General features: G+C 47.4%; 1 protein-coding gene across 1 annotated transcript in view; it reads left to right on the top strand.

Annotated features, from left to right (window-relative positions):
* The window catches only part of SPON1 (spondin 1), a 342316-nt gene extending 321046 nt beyond the window's left edge, over positions 1-21270 (top strand). The window contains exons 8-16 of the mRNA XM_004472523.5: positions 5227-5428; positions 5924-6064; positions 6573-6648; positions 9226-9408; positions 12958-13128; positions 13214-13381; positions 14159-14323; positions 16827-17090; positions 19562-21270. Of these exons, the coding sequence (XP_004472580.1) occupies positions 5227-5428; positions 5924-6064; positions 6573-6648; positions 9226-9408; positions 12958-13128; positions 13214-13381; positions 14159-14323; positions 16827-17090; positions 19562-19725 (1534 nt within the window). The 3' untranslated portion in view covers positions 19726-21270. The remainder of the gene's footprint in view (positions 1-5226; positions 5429-5923; positions 6065-6572; positions 6649-9225; positions 9409-12957; positions 13129-13213; positions 13382-14158; positions 14324-16826; positions 17091-19561) is intronic.
* The last annotated feature ends 212 nt before the right edge of the window (positions 21271-21482 follow it).

The raw sequence follows: 21482 nt of genomic DNA, 5'->3' as shown, positions 1-21482 counted from the left end.
CACCAAGGGCCTGTTAAGTACCAGTTAAGGATATGTAATTTCTTCAAAAAAAAAACCTTGGGGTAGATATGATTTTACTTCCATTTTGCAGATGTAGTAACTGCAAAGAGAAGCGAAGTATAAGCAAGCCCCTCACCTAGCTAATAAGAGGCAGAACCAAGATTCCAGCCCAGCTCTGTGTATTCCACTGCCCGGGGACCCTCTCACACGGCCCCTCTGTCAAAAGGTCAACCGTTTCTTTACCTCCTTTGTTTTCTTATTTTTTGTTTTTCTTGTGTGCATTGTCTTTTCATAACTTTGCTTTATCTACTGCGATTGTGATATTTTTCTTACAGATTTGGATTAACTGTATCTGATACAAATATTAACCCTTTATCAGATGGAGATATTTTTGCCAATACATCGTTTTTCTCTCTAATTCAGTATTTTATTAAGAAAGTGTTTTAAATTGATTTGTAATTCCATCAATCACTTCCTTTTTCACTGCTTTTATTGCTTCAAAGCTAAAAAAAATTGCATTTTTCCGAAAGTCCTGCAAACTGAATTTCTTCCATGATCTGGTTATTTTCTATTTGACTCTGGTTTTACTTTTAGTGTATCTTAGATGCAAATTTATTTTTTTCTTGGAAAGTGCAATTAGGTTAGCTTAACTCCATTTGTTGCACAATCTTTCCATCCCCCCCTAACTTAAGAAGCCTATTTTATATAAATCCATAAATATAGTTTCTGAGGTTTCCATCTGTGCCACTGATCTGTATTTCTCTTTTACCTGGATTATCACACTATTTTGATTATCATGCCATACAATACCCTGAGCTATAATATTGCTAGATCAACTGTCTTTGCTAGAAAATCAATGCAGGTTTAAATTCTAGCTGAAAAAATGAAACTAAATTAACAAAATATCATATGTGGGAAGAGTATGGCATACAAGATAGCATTAATACAAAGATTTATTAAGGTATTTACAAATTAAAGAGCTTCAGTGATAGCTAGCATTTCCTAAGGAAATTTTACATATACTGATCTCCATTTCATTATTTTCAGTAACATCTTATTATAGAAGTAATAAATGCTATGAGAGATTTTAAATTAAATATTGAAGGTCAAATGAATTACAAGAGCTTCATGTTCATTTTCTAGACTAATTCATTTATTTCAACAAATATTTGGAAAGAACCCACTGTATGCCCAGATCCAAGCCAGGCAGTGGGATACAGTTGTAAACAAAACAAAAATTGCCCCTGCCCTATTTGAACTTAGTAGGGAAGACAGAGATTTAAAAAGAAACTCTTTTAAAAGAGGGAGTTCAGCATGTCATGGAAAGGTATAACGGGGTCCTAATCAATTTGGGGAGAAGTCCAGGAAATGCTTCTTCCTAGAAGGGTTATCTAAGCTAGAGGTGAGGAGAGCAATTTTCCAGTCCAGGAGAAAAGAGCTGGTCGTATCTGAAGGTGCTAGAAAACTGCTCCCAGACCCTTACAGATTCCAATTTACTCTCAGATTACCCAGCATAAGGTCAGGTATTTTGTGCAGGGATTGGTTGGCCAAAATTCCCTGCCCCTTGAAACATTTAAGGAGGCTTCACTTAGGTTACAGATTTGACCAAAATAGATCTGAAATAGAACTGAAATGTATTTGCTGAGAACAATTTGCAGAAAGGCCTGGAAATACTAAGCACAGTTCTTCGATGGTTGCATCCATTCACTGGGCAGAGAATCAGGATGATGTGGGATATAGGTGTTTGTTTGAACAGCACTGGGTTCCAAAGTAGAGCTGTGTTTTGTCCCCTTAGGCTGTTGTCTTAGTTTGCCAGGGCTGCTACGACAAATACCACCTAACAGGTTGGTTTGAACAACAGGAATTTCTTGTCTCATGGTTTCAGAGAAATACAAAATCAAGTTGTCAGCAAGACGTGCTTCCTTGTTGAAGTCCAAAGCACCCTGGTGCTGGCTGGCCGCCATCCTTGGGGTTCCTTGGCTTGCCTCGAGCCTCCCGTCACATCTCCCTTGCAGCTTACTCTCCTTGCATTTGCCCTTCCAGTTTCCACTACTTTGGACTTCTGGCTCCTCTCTTAATGAGGCCTCCAATAATAGGGACTAAGACCCACCAAGAGGGCTTTAGAAGACCCTGTTCACAAATGAGTCCACACCCTGAACACCCTAACATATTCCAAGATACTACTTACAAATGAGCTCACACCCACCAATTTAAGGACATACCTTTTCTTGAGGAGCATAATTTAATGTGGCACAACTGTCTTGGTGAATAGTGTCACCCATAGAGTACAGGCACGAACAAATAACCCAATTCCAAATCACATGCGCAGGGAGATAGATATGAAGGGGAGAGGTGAGTGACGATGGAAGAGGATGTCTGCACCCCAGGGGACTGCTGGACTCCCAGGCCGGGGCTGAAAGCAGCACACTCACAGGCCAGTGCTCTCTCCCTAGCAAGCACTGGAAGGCAGGCCCTCAGCCAGGTCCCACTACTTCCAAGTGAGCAATGTCGCAGCTGCCCATGCTGCATCCAAAGCAGAAGCCAGACCTTTAAAGAAGCTGCTAAACCACTGCCTCACATGCCAGAAGCTCACACACAGGCCAAGGAAAGAAAGTCTCCCAATTTGTGCTTACCTAAATAGTAGACTATGCCAACGGTGGTCCTTTAGCAGTTTACAAAGGCTTCCTAATAAAGTGTCATTTGTCCTCGAAGCAACACTGCAAGGTATTGTTATCCCCATTACAAAGGTGAAGGCAGGAGGCTCCAAGAACCTGGAAGTAGCAGAGCTCAGGTCAGCATGCATTCCTTTGTCTGGACAACAGCCCAGGGCCTCGGGACTGGGGATGCAGCTGTGAAACTTCCTGCCCCGGAGCTCCCAGCCTAGTGGGGGAGCCTGGACAGCAATGAGGTGGATAAAACCATAGGGTAGAGCTACAGAGACCTGCACACCAAGGGCACTTGCCCCATCCTGGGGAGTCAACAGGCCTCCTAGCCATGGCACCATCTCACCTGAGGCTTGGAAGAGAAGTAGGCCCCGGTAATTTTCAAACTTGAGGTGCAATTAGAATCACCCAGAGGGATTATTAAACTAGACTGCTGGTTCCTACCCCCAGTGTCTTAGACTCAGTAAACCTGAGAAAGGCCCAACCATTTGTACCCCTGACAAGTTCCCAGGTGATGCCGACGCTGCTGCGCCACGAACCATGCTTTGTGAGCCACCGGAGAGGTCTCCTAGCAGATGCAAGTGCCCATGGGACCTGCAACGTGGCTGGCCTGGCCAGAGCAGAGGGAACCTCTGTGCAGTGGGCAGGGCAGAAGTGGGGAGGCCAGAGTGGGAGTTAGTGACCAGGCCGTTGTGGGCCTGCCTGTCACAGCCAGAGCTGGTTTCAGGTTCTTCCTCACCTCGAATGCCAGAGCCTGGACAGGCATCAGGCTAAAATGTGAAGTCCACTCGGGGAGACCTTGCAGCCCTTCCCTCTCCTTTCCAATCTCCAAATGACCCTACAGCCCTTCTCTCAGTAGCAGGAAGAGTAATGATGGACCAGGTACCAGGCACTGGGCTAAGCATTATATGCAAATTATTATCTCATTTAATACAATAATCCTTTGGGGGTAGGAAGGCATGATCCCCACCTTATGGATGTGGATGCAGAGGCACAGCCTTCTGTAATTTGCACATTTCTTTGTAATTTTTGTTTGGCAAATTGCCCGAGGGTGCACAGCTGTAAGAGGTGGTTCCAGGAGGCGCACGCAGGCTGCCCTTTCCTTCTGCTCATTATTTGATCCCATCTGGGCTGCCTGAACCCAAAGGGTCCAGTTCCAAGGACCAACGAGTTTTGTAGTTATCACTTCCTGGGGACAGGGGAAGGCAGCCAGAAGCAGCTGGTCCCATCAGGGAGCACGAGGCCTCCCAAACAGCTGAGGCAGGCCAGGGCCCAGCTGGACTGAGCAGCCGAGTGGGTCGCCAGCCAGGATTCCCCACAATCAGCAGCCTGGGGTGGGGTGGAGGGTAATCAGGCAGAGCTGCCTTCAAATCTCAGCTCTGCCCCCTACCAGGTGGGCCTTTAAGTAAATTAACCATTATACGCTTTTGCTTCCTCTCTACACAACGGGCTATTCATTCTAACCCTACAGGGTTGTCATAAAGGGAAGATAAAATAATGTGGCCCTGGCACCTAGTGCATTCAGGTGACTACAACTCTTTCTTCCCCAGCCCCTTGGTGGGGCTCCCCTGGCTGGGGCATTTATCTCTTGCAACCCTGACCATTCCTGAGATTTCTCAGCAACATGAGGCAATAGAGGGCAAAAAGCTGGCTCTTGTAGTTGTAGACTTGGGTTTTTATCTCCCCTGGCTAGGGATGTCAGCCCGCCGCTGGATCCCTGCCAGGCTCTGGAGGAGACAGCTGGGAACCCAACTGAGTCGATGAGTGCACTGTGCCAGGGCAGGGCCTTGCCGAAGGCGGCCTCCTGGGGGCAGTGGAGGCAGCAGGCTGGGGAGACGCCCCCTTGGGTGGTACGAGGTAGCGCTCAGCAGAGTGAAGAAAGGGCAGGGAGGAATGAATTGATGCTGTACAGAGCATTGACCCTGAATTAATATTAACCCGGGTTCAGTTTGTGACTTTGGACAAGTTACATAACCCCTCTGAGCCTCGGTTTCCTCATCCACAAATTGGAGTCAGTGATCCTTACCCCAGGTCTGTCATGTGGATTGAATGAAAATGTGTAAGAAAGGGCCCGGGGCATTGTACAGCAGTTTGAATTGGTAAAGTTCATCTCATATCCATCACAGCTGGGCACACACAGAGCATATAGTATTAGCTCACTGACTTATTCAAAAACATGTACGGAGCATCTGCTCTGTTCAGGCACCATTCTGGCACTGGGAATAGAAGATGGGAATTAGGCAGACAAAAACTCTACTCTCCTACTGCTTACACTCCAGTGGGGGAAAACAGTCAATAATCAGCTAAGCAAATAAGTAAGCAAGGAAATACAAAGTAATAGTAAGTGCCCTGGACACAGGAAAATGGGGCAAGATGGTAACGTATGGTTCTCCCCAGGTTTGCCCAGTCATGCAAACCAGCAGTGGCTAAAGGCAGAGGTCAGGAGAGACTGAGAACCCTATGCGCTGGCCCTCTGGCCCTTTAGCCACCATCTGGCCAGATGTCCCTCAGGGAGGGTGCCTCCGGAGCCCCAAACCTAACGGGCTCTGGGTTTGGTTTCCAGGAGAGCAGCGCCCTCGGCTGAATTTTCAGTGGACAGGACGCGCCACTTAATGTCCTTCCTCACCATGATGGGCCCCAGCCCAGACTGGAACGTGGGCCTGTCTGCGGAGGACCTGTGCACCAAGGAATGCGGCTGGGTCCAGAAGGTAGTGCAAGACCTGATTCCCTGGGACGCCGGCACCGACAGCGGGGTGACCTACGAGGTAGGTGCGTGCCTGGAACTGCGGGCGGCAAGCCTCCGCGCCCAGGCCCGCTCTGCGCAGATGTGAACACGGCCCAGGCTCTGCCCGAGAGGAACGCTCGGTCGGGGTGGGCGGCGGGCAGGAGAGGTCAGCAACGCAGGCTCAGTAGAGTCGGGCACTGAGCAGTGTCTGTGCCTCCAGCACGGGTGCCCGGAGAAGGCATCTGCTAAACAGCCGTTCCCAGGGAAGCAAGGGAACAGCGGGCAAAATATATATAATAATAAAATAAAGGGATAATTAAGAAAAGCGCACGGATAACAGCAGGAAGTCGATATGTACAAGGCTGGAGCCAGATTCCGAAGGCCTGGACAGAATTTGGATTCTATCCCGAACGTCCCTATTTCTCATGTCTGGAAATCTAGGGTCATCAGAAGACGAGTGGGTTCTCAGATTGCTTCTGTGGCTTTCACCATTTTCTTTTCGCTTTCTACAACTGTGGTTGTTTTCCCACTGCAGTCACCCAACAAGCCGACGATTCCCCAGGAGAAAATTCGGCCCCTGACCAGTTTGGACCATCCTCAGAGTCCTTTCTACGATCCAGAAGGCGGGTCCATCACTCAAGTAGCCAGAGTTGTTATCGAGAGAATTGCCCGGAAGGTATTGGACTAGAGCTCCTCCTGGCAAGGCCCCTCCCACCAGGAGTGCCCACCAGGAGTGCCGAGGACCCCGCACTCCTTTCTGCTCCTCAGTCATGGGAGAAATGACTCAGGATATGGAACTCAGGGGTCTCGAAGGGTTTCTCGTATGCCAATTAGTTCCTAAGATTCAAATGGTTAAAATGAACCCAGTAATGGGGCCCAGTGCTCAGCTGGATGGTTTGATCCAGGGTTGGCAAAAAAGATTTCATTGTGAGTTCCATAAAAAATGACTGAAGTCTGCCATGGGCCAGGAACTGGAGAAGAGGTGGTACACAAGCTCTGTATTTGCCAACCCTGGTTAGCCACTCCTGCTTTCTTGGCATTTCTTTTTCAGTCATTTCCACCATGGCCTAGGATTTGTATCAAGGGTGGGAATCAGATGATACAGTCTCCCTCATCCTCCCCACTGCTATCCCCAGTCCATTCTTTCTCTGGTGTGAGCCTTCCAAGTAAATTCTCTTTTGTAGGGTGAGCAATGCAATATTGTACCTGACAACATCGATGATATCGTAGCAGACCTGGCTCCAGAAGAAAAAGATGAAGGTACAGTATTTTCCTTTGTTGCTAGTGGCCAAGTAAATTGGCACAACCCTTTGGGAAAGCCATTTGCTAGCATGTTTCAAGAACCATAAAAATACTCACATCCTTCAACTCGGTAATCCCATCCAGGAGGATTTCTCCTGTAGAAGTTAGCCAAAACATGGTTAAGCATAAGACTAGACACAAATTATAAGACAATAGGTGAAACGATGACATCAGAATCCAGTTGATCCTCATTACTCACAGATTCTGTATTTGCGAATTCTCTTACTTGCTAAAATTTATTTGTAACCCCAAAATCAATACTCACAGTACCTTCACAGACACACACAATGCATCCATTCCCAACTGAGGTCAAACAAGACAGTGCTGTTCCTTCTCATTTCAGATCTCCTACTGGGAACAAGTGTCATTTTCGTAGAATATTTAATACCACATTTTTTCACATTTTTATGCTTTTTCTTGGTGATTTCACTGTTTAAAATGGACCCAAACACAGGGAAGTGGACTTGGCCCAATGGATAGGGTGTCCACCTACCACATGGGAGGTCCAGGGTTCAAACCCCGGGCCTCCTTGACCCGTGTGGACCTGGCACTGCGTGAAGGAGTGCTGTGCCACGCAGGGTTGTCCCCTGCGTAAGGGAGCCCCACGCGCAAGGAGTGCGCCCCGTAAGGAGAGCCGCCCAGCGTGAAAGAAAGTGCAGCCTGCCCAAGAATGGCGCCAGTACACACAGAGAGCTGACAAAACAAGATGATGCAATGAAAAGAAACACAGATTCCCGGTGCCGCTGATAAGGATAGAAGCGATCACAGAAGAGCACGCAGTGAATGGACACAGAGAGCAGACACCCTGGGGGGAGGGAGGGGAGAGAAATAAATAAATAAATAAATAAATAAATAAATAAATAAATAAATAAATAAAATGGACCCAAACACAAAAGGGCAAATATTGTATGATCTCACTGATAGGAAATAATTTGAATAAGCAAAATCATAAAGTCAGAAACTAGAATATAGGTTACCAGGGGTCAGGGTAGAGGTAGGGAATGGGGAGTTAATGATTCAGTTGTACAGCATTTCCATCTGGGATGATAGAAAAGTTTTGTTAATGGATGGTGATGATGGTTGTTCAACACTATGAATGTAATTAACAGCACTGAATTATATATTGGAATGTAGTTGAAAGGGAAAATTTTAGGTTGTATATGTTACTAGTATAAAACGTTTTAAATATAGCAATAATACAGTACAACACAATGATGAATCCTCAAGTAAACCATGGACTACAGTTATAAAAAGTACAATTATAAAAATGTTCTTTCATCAGTTGCAAGAAAATACCATACCAATGCAAGGTATTAATAATAGGGTGGTGTACGGAAACTTTATAGTTCATGCATGATTTTTTTGTAAACTTCTCTAATTAAAAAGAAAAAGGACTCCCAAGCTTAGTGCTGAAATACTGTCTAATGTGTGTAAGCACAAGAAGGCTGTGATGTGCCTTATGGAGAAAATACATGTGCTAAATAAGCTGCATTCAGGCATGAGTTATAGTGCTGTCAACCATGAATTCAATGCTAATGAATCAAAAAGATATATTAAGTAAGGTGTCTTCAAACAGAAACACACATAACACAAGGTTATGTACTGATCAGTTGATGAAAACGTTGTGACCAGAGGCTGGCAGGAAACTGCGCCTGTATTTCCCCAGGAGCCATAGTTCAGTATTCACTAATTCACTAACTCAGTGTTTGCAGCGACTTTGTAGAACATAACTACTAGGAGTAGCGAGAATCATTTCTATCTATTCCATAGTATCAGGCCTTAACATGACCATGAAATGGTAATGTAAGAAAAATAAGCTTCGCAGTATCAGAACACTCTCTGCTTTGAGTCTCACACTGGCCTGTGAGGCAGGCGTGGGTATGTCCACCTCCCCAGCAGGGAAAGTGAGGCTCAGACCCCGCAGTCAGGCGTGAGTGGCAGAGCCATGCCTGGAGCTCAAGTTTTCCAAGGAGACCTGGAGCCAGACCACCTGGGTGCTCTGCTCTGGGACCTTAGGCAAAGAGCTAACCACTCTACCTTGATTTCCTCAACTGCAAAATGGGGATACTAAGAGAATCCCTGAGGACTCGTGAGATTCTTAGAAGGACGCTAGGCCCTAGTAAGTGCTTCACCAACACAGGCGGCCCTGATTCTTCTCACGACACGCACGTATGGCATCCCTGGGAAGATGAAGCTGCAACACGCACACAAAATCCTGGGCTTTACAAAACTGCATCTGTGTGCAATGGTGTCTGCCACGGTCAGGGACTGGAAATGGAAAGGCGTTCCTATGTTGAGATAAAGGGATGGTAAGAGACTTTTTCACAATATTTAAATATTTTTTAGTGGGGTGATAAAATTATCATTTTTAAGGGGAAGTGAGTGGCTCCTTCCATCCTAGGATTACCCAGGCTCACTGAGGCTGGTCAGGCCACAGGGGTCTCTTTCATGTCCCCAAGTGAGCCTGTCTGGAGAATGGTGCCAGTCTCAGCTTCCCCAGGCCGCCAAGGAAAACATGTCAAACCCTCTTTTCAGATGACACGCCCGAAACCTGCATCTACTCCAACTGGTCCCCGTGGTCCGCCTGCAGCTCCGCCACCTGCGACAAAGGCAAGAGGATGCGGCAGCGCATGCTGAAGGCGCAGCTGGACCTCAGCGTCCCCTGCCCTGACACCCAGGACTTCCAGCCCTGTATGGGCCCGGGGTGCAGCGATGAAGGTGAGGAGACAGCCTGGGTGCGGCTGGTGGAGGCGCAGGGCCGGAGGCTACTGCCTGGTCACGCAGGCCCCTCCCACCCGGTCAGGTGGCACCCTGCTGGGGGCACCAGACCCCTGGCTACAGTTGTCAGTGGGGTCTGCTGAGGGCAGACCCCCAGCTCTTACGGTGTCCTGGGGGCTCTGAACACAAAATATGCCTTCGTGACATCAGAAGAATTGCCATCCCCATGGAGTACAACATATGAAAGTTACTGAAGACCTAACAAACATAGATGCATTTTATGACACATGACAAATAACAAGCAGCCTGCGTCTGGGCCTTAGCTGCTAGCTTTTCTTAAGGAGCAGATGAGCAAGTTGGTCAAGACTGAATGTAGATCCACTGCCCTAATTCTGTGTCATTCACGTGTCCGGCCTCAGCTGGAATCAGAGCCCTCACTTCTTCGTGCCAGAACCTTTGGGGATGATTGTAGCAAATTCACAGCCTCTCTGAAACCGCTCAAATTCCAGGGAAGTACAGATCTTCGTTCTCCATCATCTAGGTCGTAGCGACTCAAGCTTCAATACTGCACTGAGCGGATTGCTCTACCAAGGTCCATGGCCTCCTTCCTAGGACATGCCTTCTCTCTCTGGCATGTCTGACATGCCTGGTCACATAGACAGTCTGTTCTCTGATCTTACCGGCCTCAGAAGTGTGCTGGGACAATGGAAGGGGATGCATAGACCCAGCTGGTTTATGACAGGAGGAAAATAGCTAAGCAGCTTCTAAGCTGAGACTCAATGAAGAAAGCTGACTCCCCTGTAGGTCATTCATTCTCTGGCTCTTCCTGGGTGTCGGTCTTAAATACCTCTCCTGGCTGTGCTCCCACGGTCCTTGGTTGTTATCAGTTTCATCCCAAGAGAACCCTGCCGAGGACATTCCTACAAACAGGCAGAGAGGACGTGGAGGCTGGCCTGTGAACTTTGGAGGCTCTCTCTCTTTCTTGGTGCTAGGTCTGGGAGGGCCTGTCTGAGGCCTGAAGGGCCGGTGAGGTCTTTAACCTGCCCCTCCACAGGGAAAGGGTCCTTTGTCCTACCAGCTCAGGTGGCTCCTGGGTGGTGCTGACAGTTCTAGAACATGTCAGGCTGTGCCTGATTTTTGCACCCATCCGTGCTCCCCAGAAGCTACCCTGCCCAGAACCAGATAGAGTTCTCTGGTGTCCACATCAGGTTTCTTTTTGTACTTAATAACTGGGGAGAGGGAAGGTAGATGAGAGGGAAGCAGAGACCCCTTTGGTCATTTGGAAGGAATTATCTTTATAAGATAATTAATTTATAAGATAAGGAATTATCTTTTTATTGTGGCAACTACATCTTAGAGTTTCTTCCTAATTATCTGGACCAAACCCTTTTGCTCAGGCCTTGTCTCTCACCTGACTTCTCTCCCCACTTCTGCCCACCTTCCAAGTTATCACTAGAGGAATCTTTTACAAACAAGGAACTGATTACCTCACTCTCCAGCTGAAAAACCTGTGGCTCTTTATTGCCCATGAACAAACTCATCAGCTTAATGTACTGGCGAAATTGTCCTGCAGAGAACCAGGTGGTTCTGTGGTGGAGGCCTGGTGAAAATTAGCTCTGGGACACATGCATCACAATTAACATTATACTGCCAACACTGGAAGGACACATTGAGGGCATCAATTCGAGAGATACTGAAGAGTGGAACCTCTTGAGTCCAACCACTGACTTTCAAGACACACTCAGGTGGGCAGTGGCAGTATTCTGTCTCCCCAAGGTAAGGTCTTGCTGGGTCACAGGAAGCCTGAATTTGAGAGCTAGCCAAGCCCCATACTCCCAAGCATATCACACTGGAGCATCGTTGTCTCTTTTGATTGCATAGGCTGCTTTTCGTTAGCCTTGCCCCTGGGTTGCACGTGTGTGTTCCAGCTGTGGTTTCTTACTGTCCCTACCCACACTGCCCCTAGGTTAAATAACAATGACAAGGCCTCACACATGTGCAAGTGACAGTCTGTGGACATGTGCAGGCTAGCCTCCCCCTCTGACCTTTCTTGCCTCATCTCCTAAGACCACAGCCACATACAAACTCTGTACAGGAGCATTTGCAAGAGCTGTTCCCTCGCCTTAAATGAACATGTACTTTATCCAAAAAAAAAAAAAAAAGGGTATTCAGATGTGCCCTCATCTGTGAAATCTTTCCCAAAAATCCCAGAAGGAGGTTTTTCCCTCATCTGTGCCCCATCTCCAATCTCTTGGGTTCACCTCTGTATTTTTAATATCTGGAATTACTATCTGTTCATGTGCCCACCTGTCTAGAGTAGGACAAGAACCATTGCTTATGCATCTTTGGAACCTCAGAGCATACCACAAAGCATTCAGTAGATCTTATTGATGTGACTGGATGGATGGATGGGTGACATATGTAGTTTAAGTTCCCTCTTCTTTCTTAGAATTGAGCAGGCAAACACACCTGTGTGCACACATACACATGTATGTACATCTGTTTCCACTTGGACTAGCACCCCACCACCCTGCTGGGAATAGAGCCACCAAGCCTTGCTGAGAGGTTCAGTTATCTTTCCACCAACCTCCAGAGTGTCTCCTAACAGCCACTGACGGAAAGGCTGAACCGTATGGCCCAGTATATCTCCTGGGTTGGATGATGCAAGGTCTTGACACAAAAAGCTGACTTTAGAGTCCCTCATTCTTGTCTGCATCTCCCTTTCCTGGTACACATACTCCCCCCCGGCCCTTCACCCCACCACTGCCCTTCCTCACAGCTGGGACATTCTCCTCCTTCTTACCAACCTCCACTCAGGCACTGAGAGATCTATGGCCACTTAGTGTCATCTCTGGGTACAGATGAGTCCTATGTCCTCAGGACCCTGCATCCCAAGATCAATCACACTCTCTGTTTTTGGAATAAAATTTTCTCATCTGTTTTTCTAGACTAGGAATGGGCAGCTTTAGATAGTAACTAACATTTCAGGTTCTTCTGAGCAAAAGCGTTTACACCATATCCCAAAATATAGATGGTTTCTTCCACTGCTCTCCAATTGAAGTTTCTGGGATGAAGGAATTGTTCCATCTCTGCACTATCCAATATGGTAGCTACTAGCCACACACAACTGGGGAAGTAGATTTTTAATTTTTAATTTTAGGTAGTGGTCTTAGACATTTAATAATGTTGTATCTTTGACCATACAAATGGATTATGAATGATCTTATATTAATGTAAACTATATTTTATAGCACATTTTATTTGCTTGTTTATTAATAACCATCTTTGCATCTGTCAAGTGTCTTGTCATGGGATGAGAAGTAATCTTGAAGGCCTTGCGCACCTGAAAAAGGGGCATTTCCTCTTTGAGAACAAGTCCTGGTTTAAAGACTAGTATCTTCAATATTCGCTTGCACCCTCCTCTGCCTAAGTCCCCTTGAATGCCAGCGGGTTCCTTTCCGGGTCTTGGTTCCTGCCCGCGGTTATTCCCGCCGCGCGGTTCCCGGCCGGCGTCCGCCCGGGCTGCAGCTTCGCTCCCGTGTGTTGCAGACGGCTCCACCTGCACCATGTCCGAGTGGATCACCTGGTCGCCCTGCAGCATTTCCTGCGGCATGGGCATGCGGTCCCGGGAGAGGTACGTGAAGCAGTTCCCGGAGGACGGCTCCGTGTGCACGCTGCCCACCGAGGAGACGGAGAAGTGCACGGTCAACGAGGAGTGCTGTGAGTGGCGGAGACCCGGCGGGTGGGGCGGGCGCGCGGGACCCCGAGGCCGTCGGCGACTCTGCAACCCCGCGGGATCCCCCAGCTCCCAGCAGCTGCCTGCTGACCGAATGGGGCGAGTGGGACGAGTGCAGCGCCACCTGCGGGATGGGCATGAAGAAGCGCCACCGCATGGTCAAGATGAGCCCGGCTGACGGCTCCCTGTGCAAGGCAGAGACCTCCCAGGCAGAGAAGTGCATGATGCCCGAGTGCCGTGAGTGGGCGTGGGGTGGGCCTGGGGGAGGGCACGAGGCTCGGGCGAGAGAGCGGATATGGGTGTGGAGGACCACAGCACCCCTCACCACCCGGTCAAGGTGGGAGGCTGGGTGGGTGCAGGAGGAAAGCCTGGTCTTACCTGCAGGCCGCAGGCATGTGGCTGTCAAGCAGATCCCGAGACACTGGCCTCTGGGGAGCACCCCTGGTACAGCAAGCTGTGCTCTCTGTAAGGAATTCACCTGCAACTGTTTTATAGGCCCAGACCCTAAGTCCCCAGCCCCTCTTGTTTTTCATGGGCCTTGCCTGGCCCCATAAAGCATTAACAGCCCTGCTGTCTGCTCACATCAGTACTCAGATGTGTGCATGCACACGAGGACACACACATCCTGGGAATGTCAGCACCACAATGTCCAACAACACAGCATTGAGCCTATCAGTGTGTGACTCTTGGGGAGTGGGGGATGTTTCTGTGTTTAGTAAGACCCAGCAGGTGGGTTCCAGGTGGGAACTTGTGAACCCCTATTACTGAGCCACATCCAGTGCCATGTCATCACCACCAGCTGGACAAGGGGAGATGCAGGACAGTGACAGGAAGAGCCGTGGCCTGATCAGCCCCTTCCTGCTTGGTGTTCCTTCTTATCAGACCCATGGGTCACTTCCACTTTTCTCTAGGGGACAGGGCTTGGGTCAGGGGGTGGGGGCCTCTGTGGGGCCGAGAAGATCAAAGGCAGCAGAGGGAGCCCGTTCGCAGAGGCAAACCTGGCTCTTGGCCTAGACACCATCCCGTGCTTGCTGTCCCCGTGGTCCGAGTGGAGCGACTGCAGCGTCACCTGTGGGAAGGGCATGCGGACCCGCCAGCGGATGCTCAAGTCTCTGGCTGAACTGGGAGACTGCAATGAGGAGCTGGAGCAGGTGGAAAAGTGCATGCTGCCCGAATGCCGTAAGTCCTGGGGTCCCGGGGCCCCGAAGCCTCTGTCCTCCTACCCTTTCTGGGCTTAGAAGCCTGAAGGGGATGGAGGGTCCCTGAACCAGCCCTGAGCTATGACAATACTGGCAGGTCATACAGTTAAACTGTTTACAGGGAGAAAGAACAAGGGGTTTATATATCTGTGTTAGCAAATCAGTTAAACTCTGCAGTCAGCCTCATTAATAAAGTGGGAATCCCCTTTATTAATTACAAACCACATAGACTACAGGTTGCTATGAAGTCAACATCATGGACTGTATGAAAAACACTTTGCATAGGCTCAGTAAACCTTAGGTCCTTCCCTTCCCCCAGTTAGGGGCTTGTCTGACCCATGGATTTTCTAAGCATCTTAATTCTATTCCTTCCCCTGTGACCACCTTGTTCACCCATGACCAGAGGCTGGACACTTTGAATCACTGGTTCCCTGGTAGGAGGACCAGCAGGAAAGCAAGCCCACTGCTCAAAAGTTCCTGCCCATTCCTACCTCCCCCCAAATCTCCTGACGGTAGCCAATTGCTTTTATTACATGGGAACTGATTTCCAAGGAGAGAAGTCCATTTTTCTGGCTTATTCTTCCAAGAGGCCTCCTCTTTCTGGTGGTGGGAGTCAGGCAGGCTTGCTCTGATCTGGGTTCTGGCTTCTTCTGAAGCACCCTTGCAGTCGTCCATGGTCCCTCTCCCTTAGCATCACTCAGGTTGCCTGCCCAGTTCTGTCCCTCATTGGCTACGTGACTTTTGGCACATTACTTAGCATCCCTGTGCCTCAGTTTCCTCATCTGCAAGAGTTGGAAACACTTCCTAGATTGCTCTGAGGAGTAAATGAAATAATTGGTGTAAAACACCAAGTGCTGGATCTGACATATAGAGGCCTCGTCTCAGTGTCTGTGGCTGCTGTGCCAGGGGGCTGGGGGATTTCAAACGACAGGAAGGTATATTCTCCCAGTTCTGGAGGTGAGAAGTCCAAAACCAAGGTGTCGGCTGGGCCACACTCCCTCTGAGGTCTCTAGAGAGGATCCGGTTTACTTCCTGGGTTCTCGTGGCCCCAGGGGTTCCTTGCTGTAGATGCACCTGCTTCTGTCCCCACGTGGCTATCTCCTCTCTGTCAGTCTCTGTCCAATTCTCCCCCTTTTATGAGGACACCAGTCACCTAGCCACCACAATTGAGTTTGCCTCACCTTAACTAGTAACATGTTCAAAGACCCTATTTTCAAATAAGGTCACGTTCGCAGGACCAGGGGTTCGGGACACAAATCAGCCCATCACAGACCCCCCCGGATGTTATGTATTACTGTTCCTGAGCTCTTTTAATCTAGACCCGGCCATGTGTGGAGATGACCTGGACCATTGACTATTGTCTGGGGCTCTTGCTAACTAAGATGGGCCCATAGCTGAACCGGCTCCCCAGAGGTGGGCCCCAGGACCTCTGACTGATACACTGTTCCCAACTTAAAACTCCTTAAGGGCCCCTGAAGGGAGGGAGAAGAATATGAACGTTTATGGAAGACTTCCCCTGGGGCAGAAACTGGGCTGAGAACATTATGTCCTTTAATCCTCACAACTTAAGAGAGAAAAATACCATTATCCCCATTTTGCAGATAAGAAAACTGCTTGAGTGTGTGCAGGGAGAAAGCACTGAGTAAAACTAAGCACTTACTATACCCAGCCTTGCCTCTGCTTTGTCAGGCCAACAGAGAGTCTGCAATCACTTGCTTCCCTAAGACATATCCTGGAAATCAGACTGAGGTGTCATTTCCCCTACAAATTTGTGAGATGCTGGCTTACCAAGAAGGATTTGCTGGCTCTTGAACCATGATAACCCATAAAACACTGCTCGCTCCCATCCCTCTTTTCTAATGATTTCCCCATTTCCAGCTCCTGTGATTTTCACAGACTGCCACGTAAAAGACACAGAATGATGCTGAGAACAAAAAAAAAAAAAATGAAAAGCTGCCTGGTTCTCACTACAAAAGCCACAGAGCTCTTGATTTAGGAGCACAGGGCGTGAGGCACCTGTTAGCTTGTTGACTTGTTCTCACCACAGGGGTCGGGCAGCAGGGGGGGTCTCGTTGGCATTGCTCTGAAAGACAGCACCCATGAGCTCTGCCACTCAGAGAAAATCTATGTACTTGAAACTGCAAGAGGCTGGTCTGTGCCACTCAAGGCTGATTTGGCAATATTCTAGGAGCCCGCAGAGCAAGAGGCACTGACCGCATCTTCACAGTCCTCCAGAGCCTTCTGCAGGGCACTAGAATGTGGGCTGTGACCTGGGCACTGATCCTACCTCTACTACCCAAGTTCTATATAGGCTGGATGAAGTCAGCCTGCCTCCTGGAGCCTGAATTCTGCATCTGGAAAATGGGACAGCAGCCCCTGCCTCGCCTTCCTCACAAGCTTGTTACAATGCTCCGAGGAGCGTGTATGTGACGGTATCTTATTTCACACATGAGATACACTCATGTCCATCTGTGTCTTGCCAGCCATTGACTGTGAGCTAACCGAGTGGTCCCAGTGGTCAGAATGTAACAAGTCATGCGGAAAAGGACACATGATTCGAACCCGGATGATCCAAATGGAGCCTCAGTTTGGAGGTGCTCCTTGCCCGGAGACGGTGCAGCGAAAAAAGTGCCGCGTCCGGAAATGCCTTCGAAATCCATCCATCCAGAAGCTGCGCTGGAGGGAGGCCCGAGAGAGCCGGAGGAGTGAGCAGCTGAGGGAAGAGGCCGATGGGGAGCAGTTTCCAGGTATCACCCCCACGTGTGGGGCCAACTCTAGGGCCAGTCAAAAACTGGGGTGGGGGGATGGCGTGGGGGAAGGTAGCATTTTCTGGAGTCTTCAGGCCATATTTTGGTTCTTTAGGTGCAAGTTTTCCCAAAAATATATTAAGCAAGCATAATTTATAAAGAAGAAAGGGTCCAGGGCTCTTTATCAAAAAGAATCTTTAGATAACATAATTATCTGTCCAAAAGAGTCAAGCAAAGAGCCTTTGGGAATTACAGAGTTCTTCCTTTCTACACATATAAAACCGGTATCTTGAAAGAGTCAGGTAAGTCATGTCAAACCTTGCTCAAAATAAATTATGACCTAGTAACTACTCTTTGCAAAAGGAGAAAGTAATCACAGATGTATCGAAGATGTCTCGGCCTCGTTTAGAGAATATTCCTGAGGGCCTCTTAGAACAAGGCACCCTCCATTAAGGATGTGGCTCAGACAAGACAGCCCTGGCTTGTGGCTTCATTAGTTGTTTTTGCAAGGTTAGCCACAAAGTCATCAGCTTTGAGTTTTATTTCCCAAATAATAATATAGACCCAGGCTTGCCAAATAACTATGTAATAAATGCTCCCCTGGAATGATGAGCCAAGTGCTAAGAGAGCTTCTCACTTTGCCTGGAGTAGTTAGGGTGGTGAGATGTCAGAGAAGAGGGAATTCAAGTGGGTCTTGAAGAATGTACGAGTATGCCAGTTAGAGGACTCACTGCAGGTGGCAGGAATAGTCACTGCAAAGGCACAGAGCATGATATGTTTGAGCAATAAAATGGGATGTGGATGGAGCACAAAATACAAGGAGGGGGGAATCAGGAAAAAAGACTGGAGAGGGGGACCAGAACATAAAATGCCAGGAAACCTGCTGAGGGTTTGCAACTTGGTACTGTAGATGAAGGTGTTGAGAGAGTGACTTGAACAGACCGGAATTTCAGAAGGTCTTCCTTTTGTTGTGTTGGATGGCTTGGAGTTGACAAAAACAGAGGGACAAAGGTCAGTTATTAAGTTTTGTTTATAGTCCATGAGATTATTATGTGTCTCCCTTCTCCAGCATAATTTGAGAATAGGTCCATGATGACCAAGAAGTCAAAAGAACATCATGACTTTACCAAAAAAAAAAATTTTTTTTTTAATTGAAAAAATCCTTGCCTGGGACGTCACTGCTGAATAAGGTGTCCCAAGCCAAGAGTGCACTTTCTGGAATCCTCTCTCAGATAGGAGTCATCTGCAACAGATGAAACAATGAGTAGGGAAGATTGTGGTTCAGCTTTGGGCACAGTTGATGGATGTTCTTTGGATTCCCATGGGTAAGATGGTGCCAATGTAAAATTGAGGGTTAATGGGCACATTGAATTTCTAACTCTTTTATTCCTTTTCTTTTCTCTTCTTTAAGATACTCCACCTCCACCTAGGACAATGAAAGAAATGGAGAAGGTGCAAGGCTACCTGACAGTTCACTGTCTTTTCATTAGGGAGCTGTTAGCATATCAAAATGTTACCTGTTGCCCATGGTCGTCAGTCAGCCAGTCAACAAACATTCAATAAGGCTAACTCTACCATGGTCCTCTCCTCCGTGAACTGATAGTATAGTGTGGTAAACAGATGTTGAATTGGATAATCATAAATGTGGTTGGTTCTAAAAAGGATAAATTAGAGTGCCATGGAAGCATTTAAACAAAGGACCTAAGCTGAACTCTGGGAGTCAGGGAAGTTTTCTTTGAGAAAGGCATGTTTAAGCTGCATGGGAAAAATAAATTGTACTTAAGTTTATTTAGTATTGGGAAGGCTGAATTCTTGAGGAGCAAAGCCTAAGAGAGAGAAGTGGTAAAATGCCCCTTAAATGGTTGCTGCATAACAAGCTGCCCTCAAACAGTGGCATTTTTAAACCATTAATTAGCTTTTGATGCTGTGGGTCAGTGTGCTGGGCTGACCTGGCTGGGCCTTTCCCCTGTGGTCTGGCTTAGGCTCATCTACGTAGCTGCAGTCAACTGGCGGCTCAGCTGGGGCTGGAAGGTCTAAACCAGCCTTACTAGCATTTCTGGGGCCTCAGCTGGGTTGGCTGGGATATCTCTCCACGTGGTCCCTCCTGCAGACTAACTCAGGCTTGCTCACACAGGGGTGGAAGGGTTTTCAGCAGCAAAAGAAGGCATGCCCCAATGTACAAACACTTTTCAAGCCATTGGTCCAAGCAAGCCATACAGCCAAGCCCAGATTCAAGAGGGTGATGGGAGGAGCAGCAAAGACTTTTTGGCCATTTGTTGCAATCTGTCACATATGAGCTAGCAGTTCCTAATGAGGGCTGTAATCCTAAATTAATTCAACAAATCATTGCGTACAGGGGTAGAAAAGTCGAGAAAACTGCTACACTTGACACTGATCCAAATCCTGGCCATTTGTCAAATTGTACTGTCTCCCGTTGCTGCTGGCCTAATCAGGCCTTCTCATGCTTCCAGGTTGTAGGATGCGCCCATGGACGGCCTGGTCAGAATGCACCAAACTGTGTGGAGGTGGGATTCAGGAGCGCTACATGACTGTAAAGAAGAGGTTCAAAAGCTCCCAGTTTACCAGCTGCAAAGACAAGAAGGAGATCAGAGCATGCAACGTTCACCCTTGTTAGCAAGGGTATGAGTTCCCAGGGCTGCAACTCTAGATTCCAGAGTCACCAATGGCTGGATTGTTCATTTTCCTGTTTGTTTAAGGCAAATTAAATTGTGTACACTAGTTTTCATTTCTGCAGTATGGTTCGCCCAATAGTTTTATGGATGCAAGGGACATCCTTTCCAAATACTTTTCTATGGGTACAGGCTGAGTGGGGCTCCCATGTCCTCAGCTTGTCCACTTCCGGCACAGAAGTGAGTAGTATCATCCACCTTCTACTAAACTGTGTCCCTCTGGAACATCTACCTGGGCAGGTAGAAGTGAGACCCTGGCTGCCTCCACCTGGAGAGGCAATTGTGTCTGGAAATGCCTCTGTGCCTCCTTCCCACAGAGCAGCAGGCAGAAAACAATTCCCAATCAGATGAAGAGAACACGCTGCCCTCATCCCATTTCTGACCTGTCCCCTCTTCCAGCAAACGACTGTTGCCCATCTCTTTTCATTTGGTGGGCCTTTAGGTATGTTGTTAAGCGTCCTTAGTCATCAGTGGTTCTTGGGGAAAATAGAGCTGGTAGGCTTGAAGAAGAAGGAGCACTGATGTTCAGTGGCTTTTCTTCTTTCACTGAGAAATTCTGATTTCATTCACCTCATCTCCCTAGTATTGGTTCCTGATACCTCAAAGGAAAAAAAAAAATGATGGCTGGTTTATGTGACTGCAGGGTAACCAGTTCTTACACCTGAAGTAAAAGGTACTATGTGTAGAAAGTATTTTTCCCGTATTTTTTATTCAGTTCCCTAGGAAGCCAGCCTTATGAAACTTTGGTACTAGATCCTTACTGGAACCAAAGCCAAGGCAGCAAAATTTGCCTCTCTAGCAGCGCCAACCTTGAATTTATGAAATTTGTCTACACACATATAGACTTTAAGTTTTCAAACTAGTTTCTAATAAAGTTTTTATTTTAGCTTATGCATTTTGCTAAATCTGCCTACATCTACCAAGCCTTCCCTCCAACAAATATACTATCTCTGTGCTTTATCTTCTAGTCATAAAAGTTTATGTGTAGAGAGAAAAAGTGTTTCTGAGACTAAGGCAGAAAATATAGAGAAAAGGAATATCAAGGTATCCAGCTGAACAAAGGAATGTGATGGGAAGCCAAACCTGTGCCCAGCTTTCCACGCCAGGGCTCTGGGCCTCAGGTATCTCTATCAGGACGGCCAGGGACTTTCCATCCCCTTCCAAGCATTCATAAGCTCACCAAACTCAGAGGTGGACTACCAAGGATTAGTGTAAAAGCATTTTACTGAGTTGAGTCCATCAGCAGTTTTTACTCATTCGTTTAATTGTTAAAATTATATATTTCATTTCTGTTACAGGCCTTTTTGACTGCTTACTCCAAATATGTACTATGGATGAGATGCATACAATACTTTGAATACACTACTTTAAGAATTCGCATTAAACATATCAGGATATTTCCAAACACAACAGACATATGCTATAGCCTTGAATATGTACTATTTTCTTTAACACAAGAGAGACTGTTCAATAAAAAAAAAAAACCTCAATGGGTCTGGCTTTTGTGTTTTTAAGCCAATTAAGTGTTGAGAAGCAGGAGGGGCCTTTTACAATTGTTATCCACCTCAATCATTTTCTATAATGGATGCAGCTTTTGTTCCCACATTCTAGAAAGGCCATGATTACCACATTCCTGAGCTTCCTGGAGCTTCGAGTTGTTTGCAATATTATTTTTTAATCCTAATGTGAAATGCTTCCCCCA

Source organism: Dasypus novemcinctus, chromosome 10 (genome assembly GCF_030445035.2).
Source record: "Dasypus novemcinctus isolate mDasNov1 chromosome 10, mDasNov1.1.hap2, whole genome shotgun sequence".
In the NCBI taxonomy this organism is placed as follows: Eukaryota; Metazoa; Chordata; class Mammalia; order Cingulata; family Dasypodidae; genus Dasypus; species Dasypus novemcinctus.
Note: the sequence above shows the minus strand (reverse complement) of the source record. Positions and strands in the feature narration are given on the sequence as shown.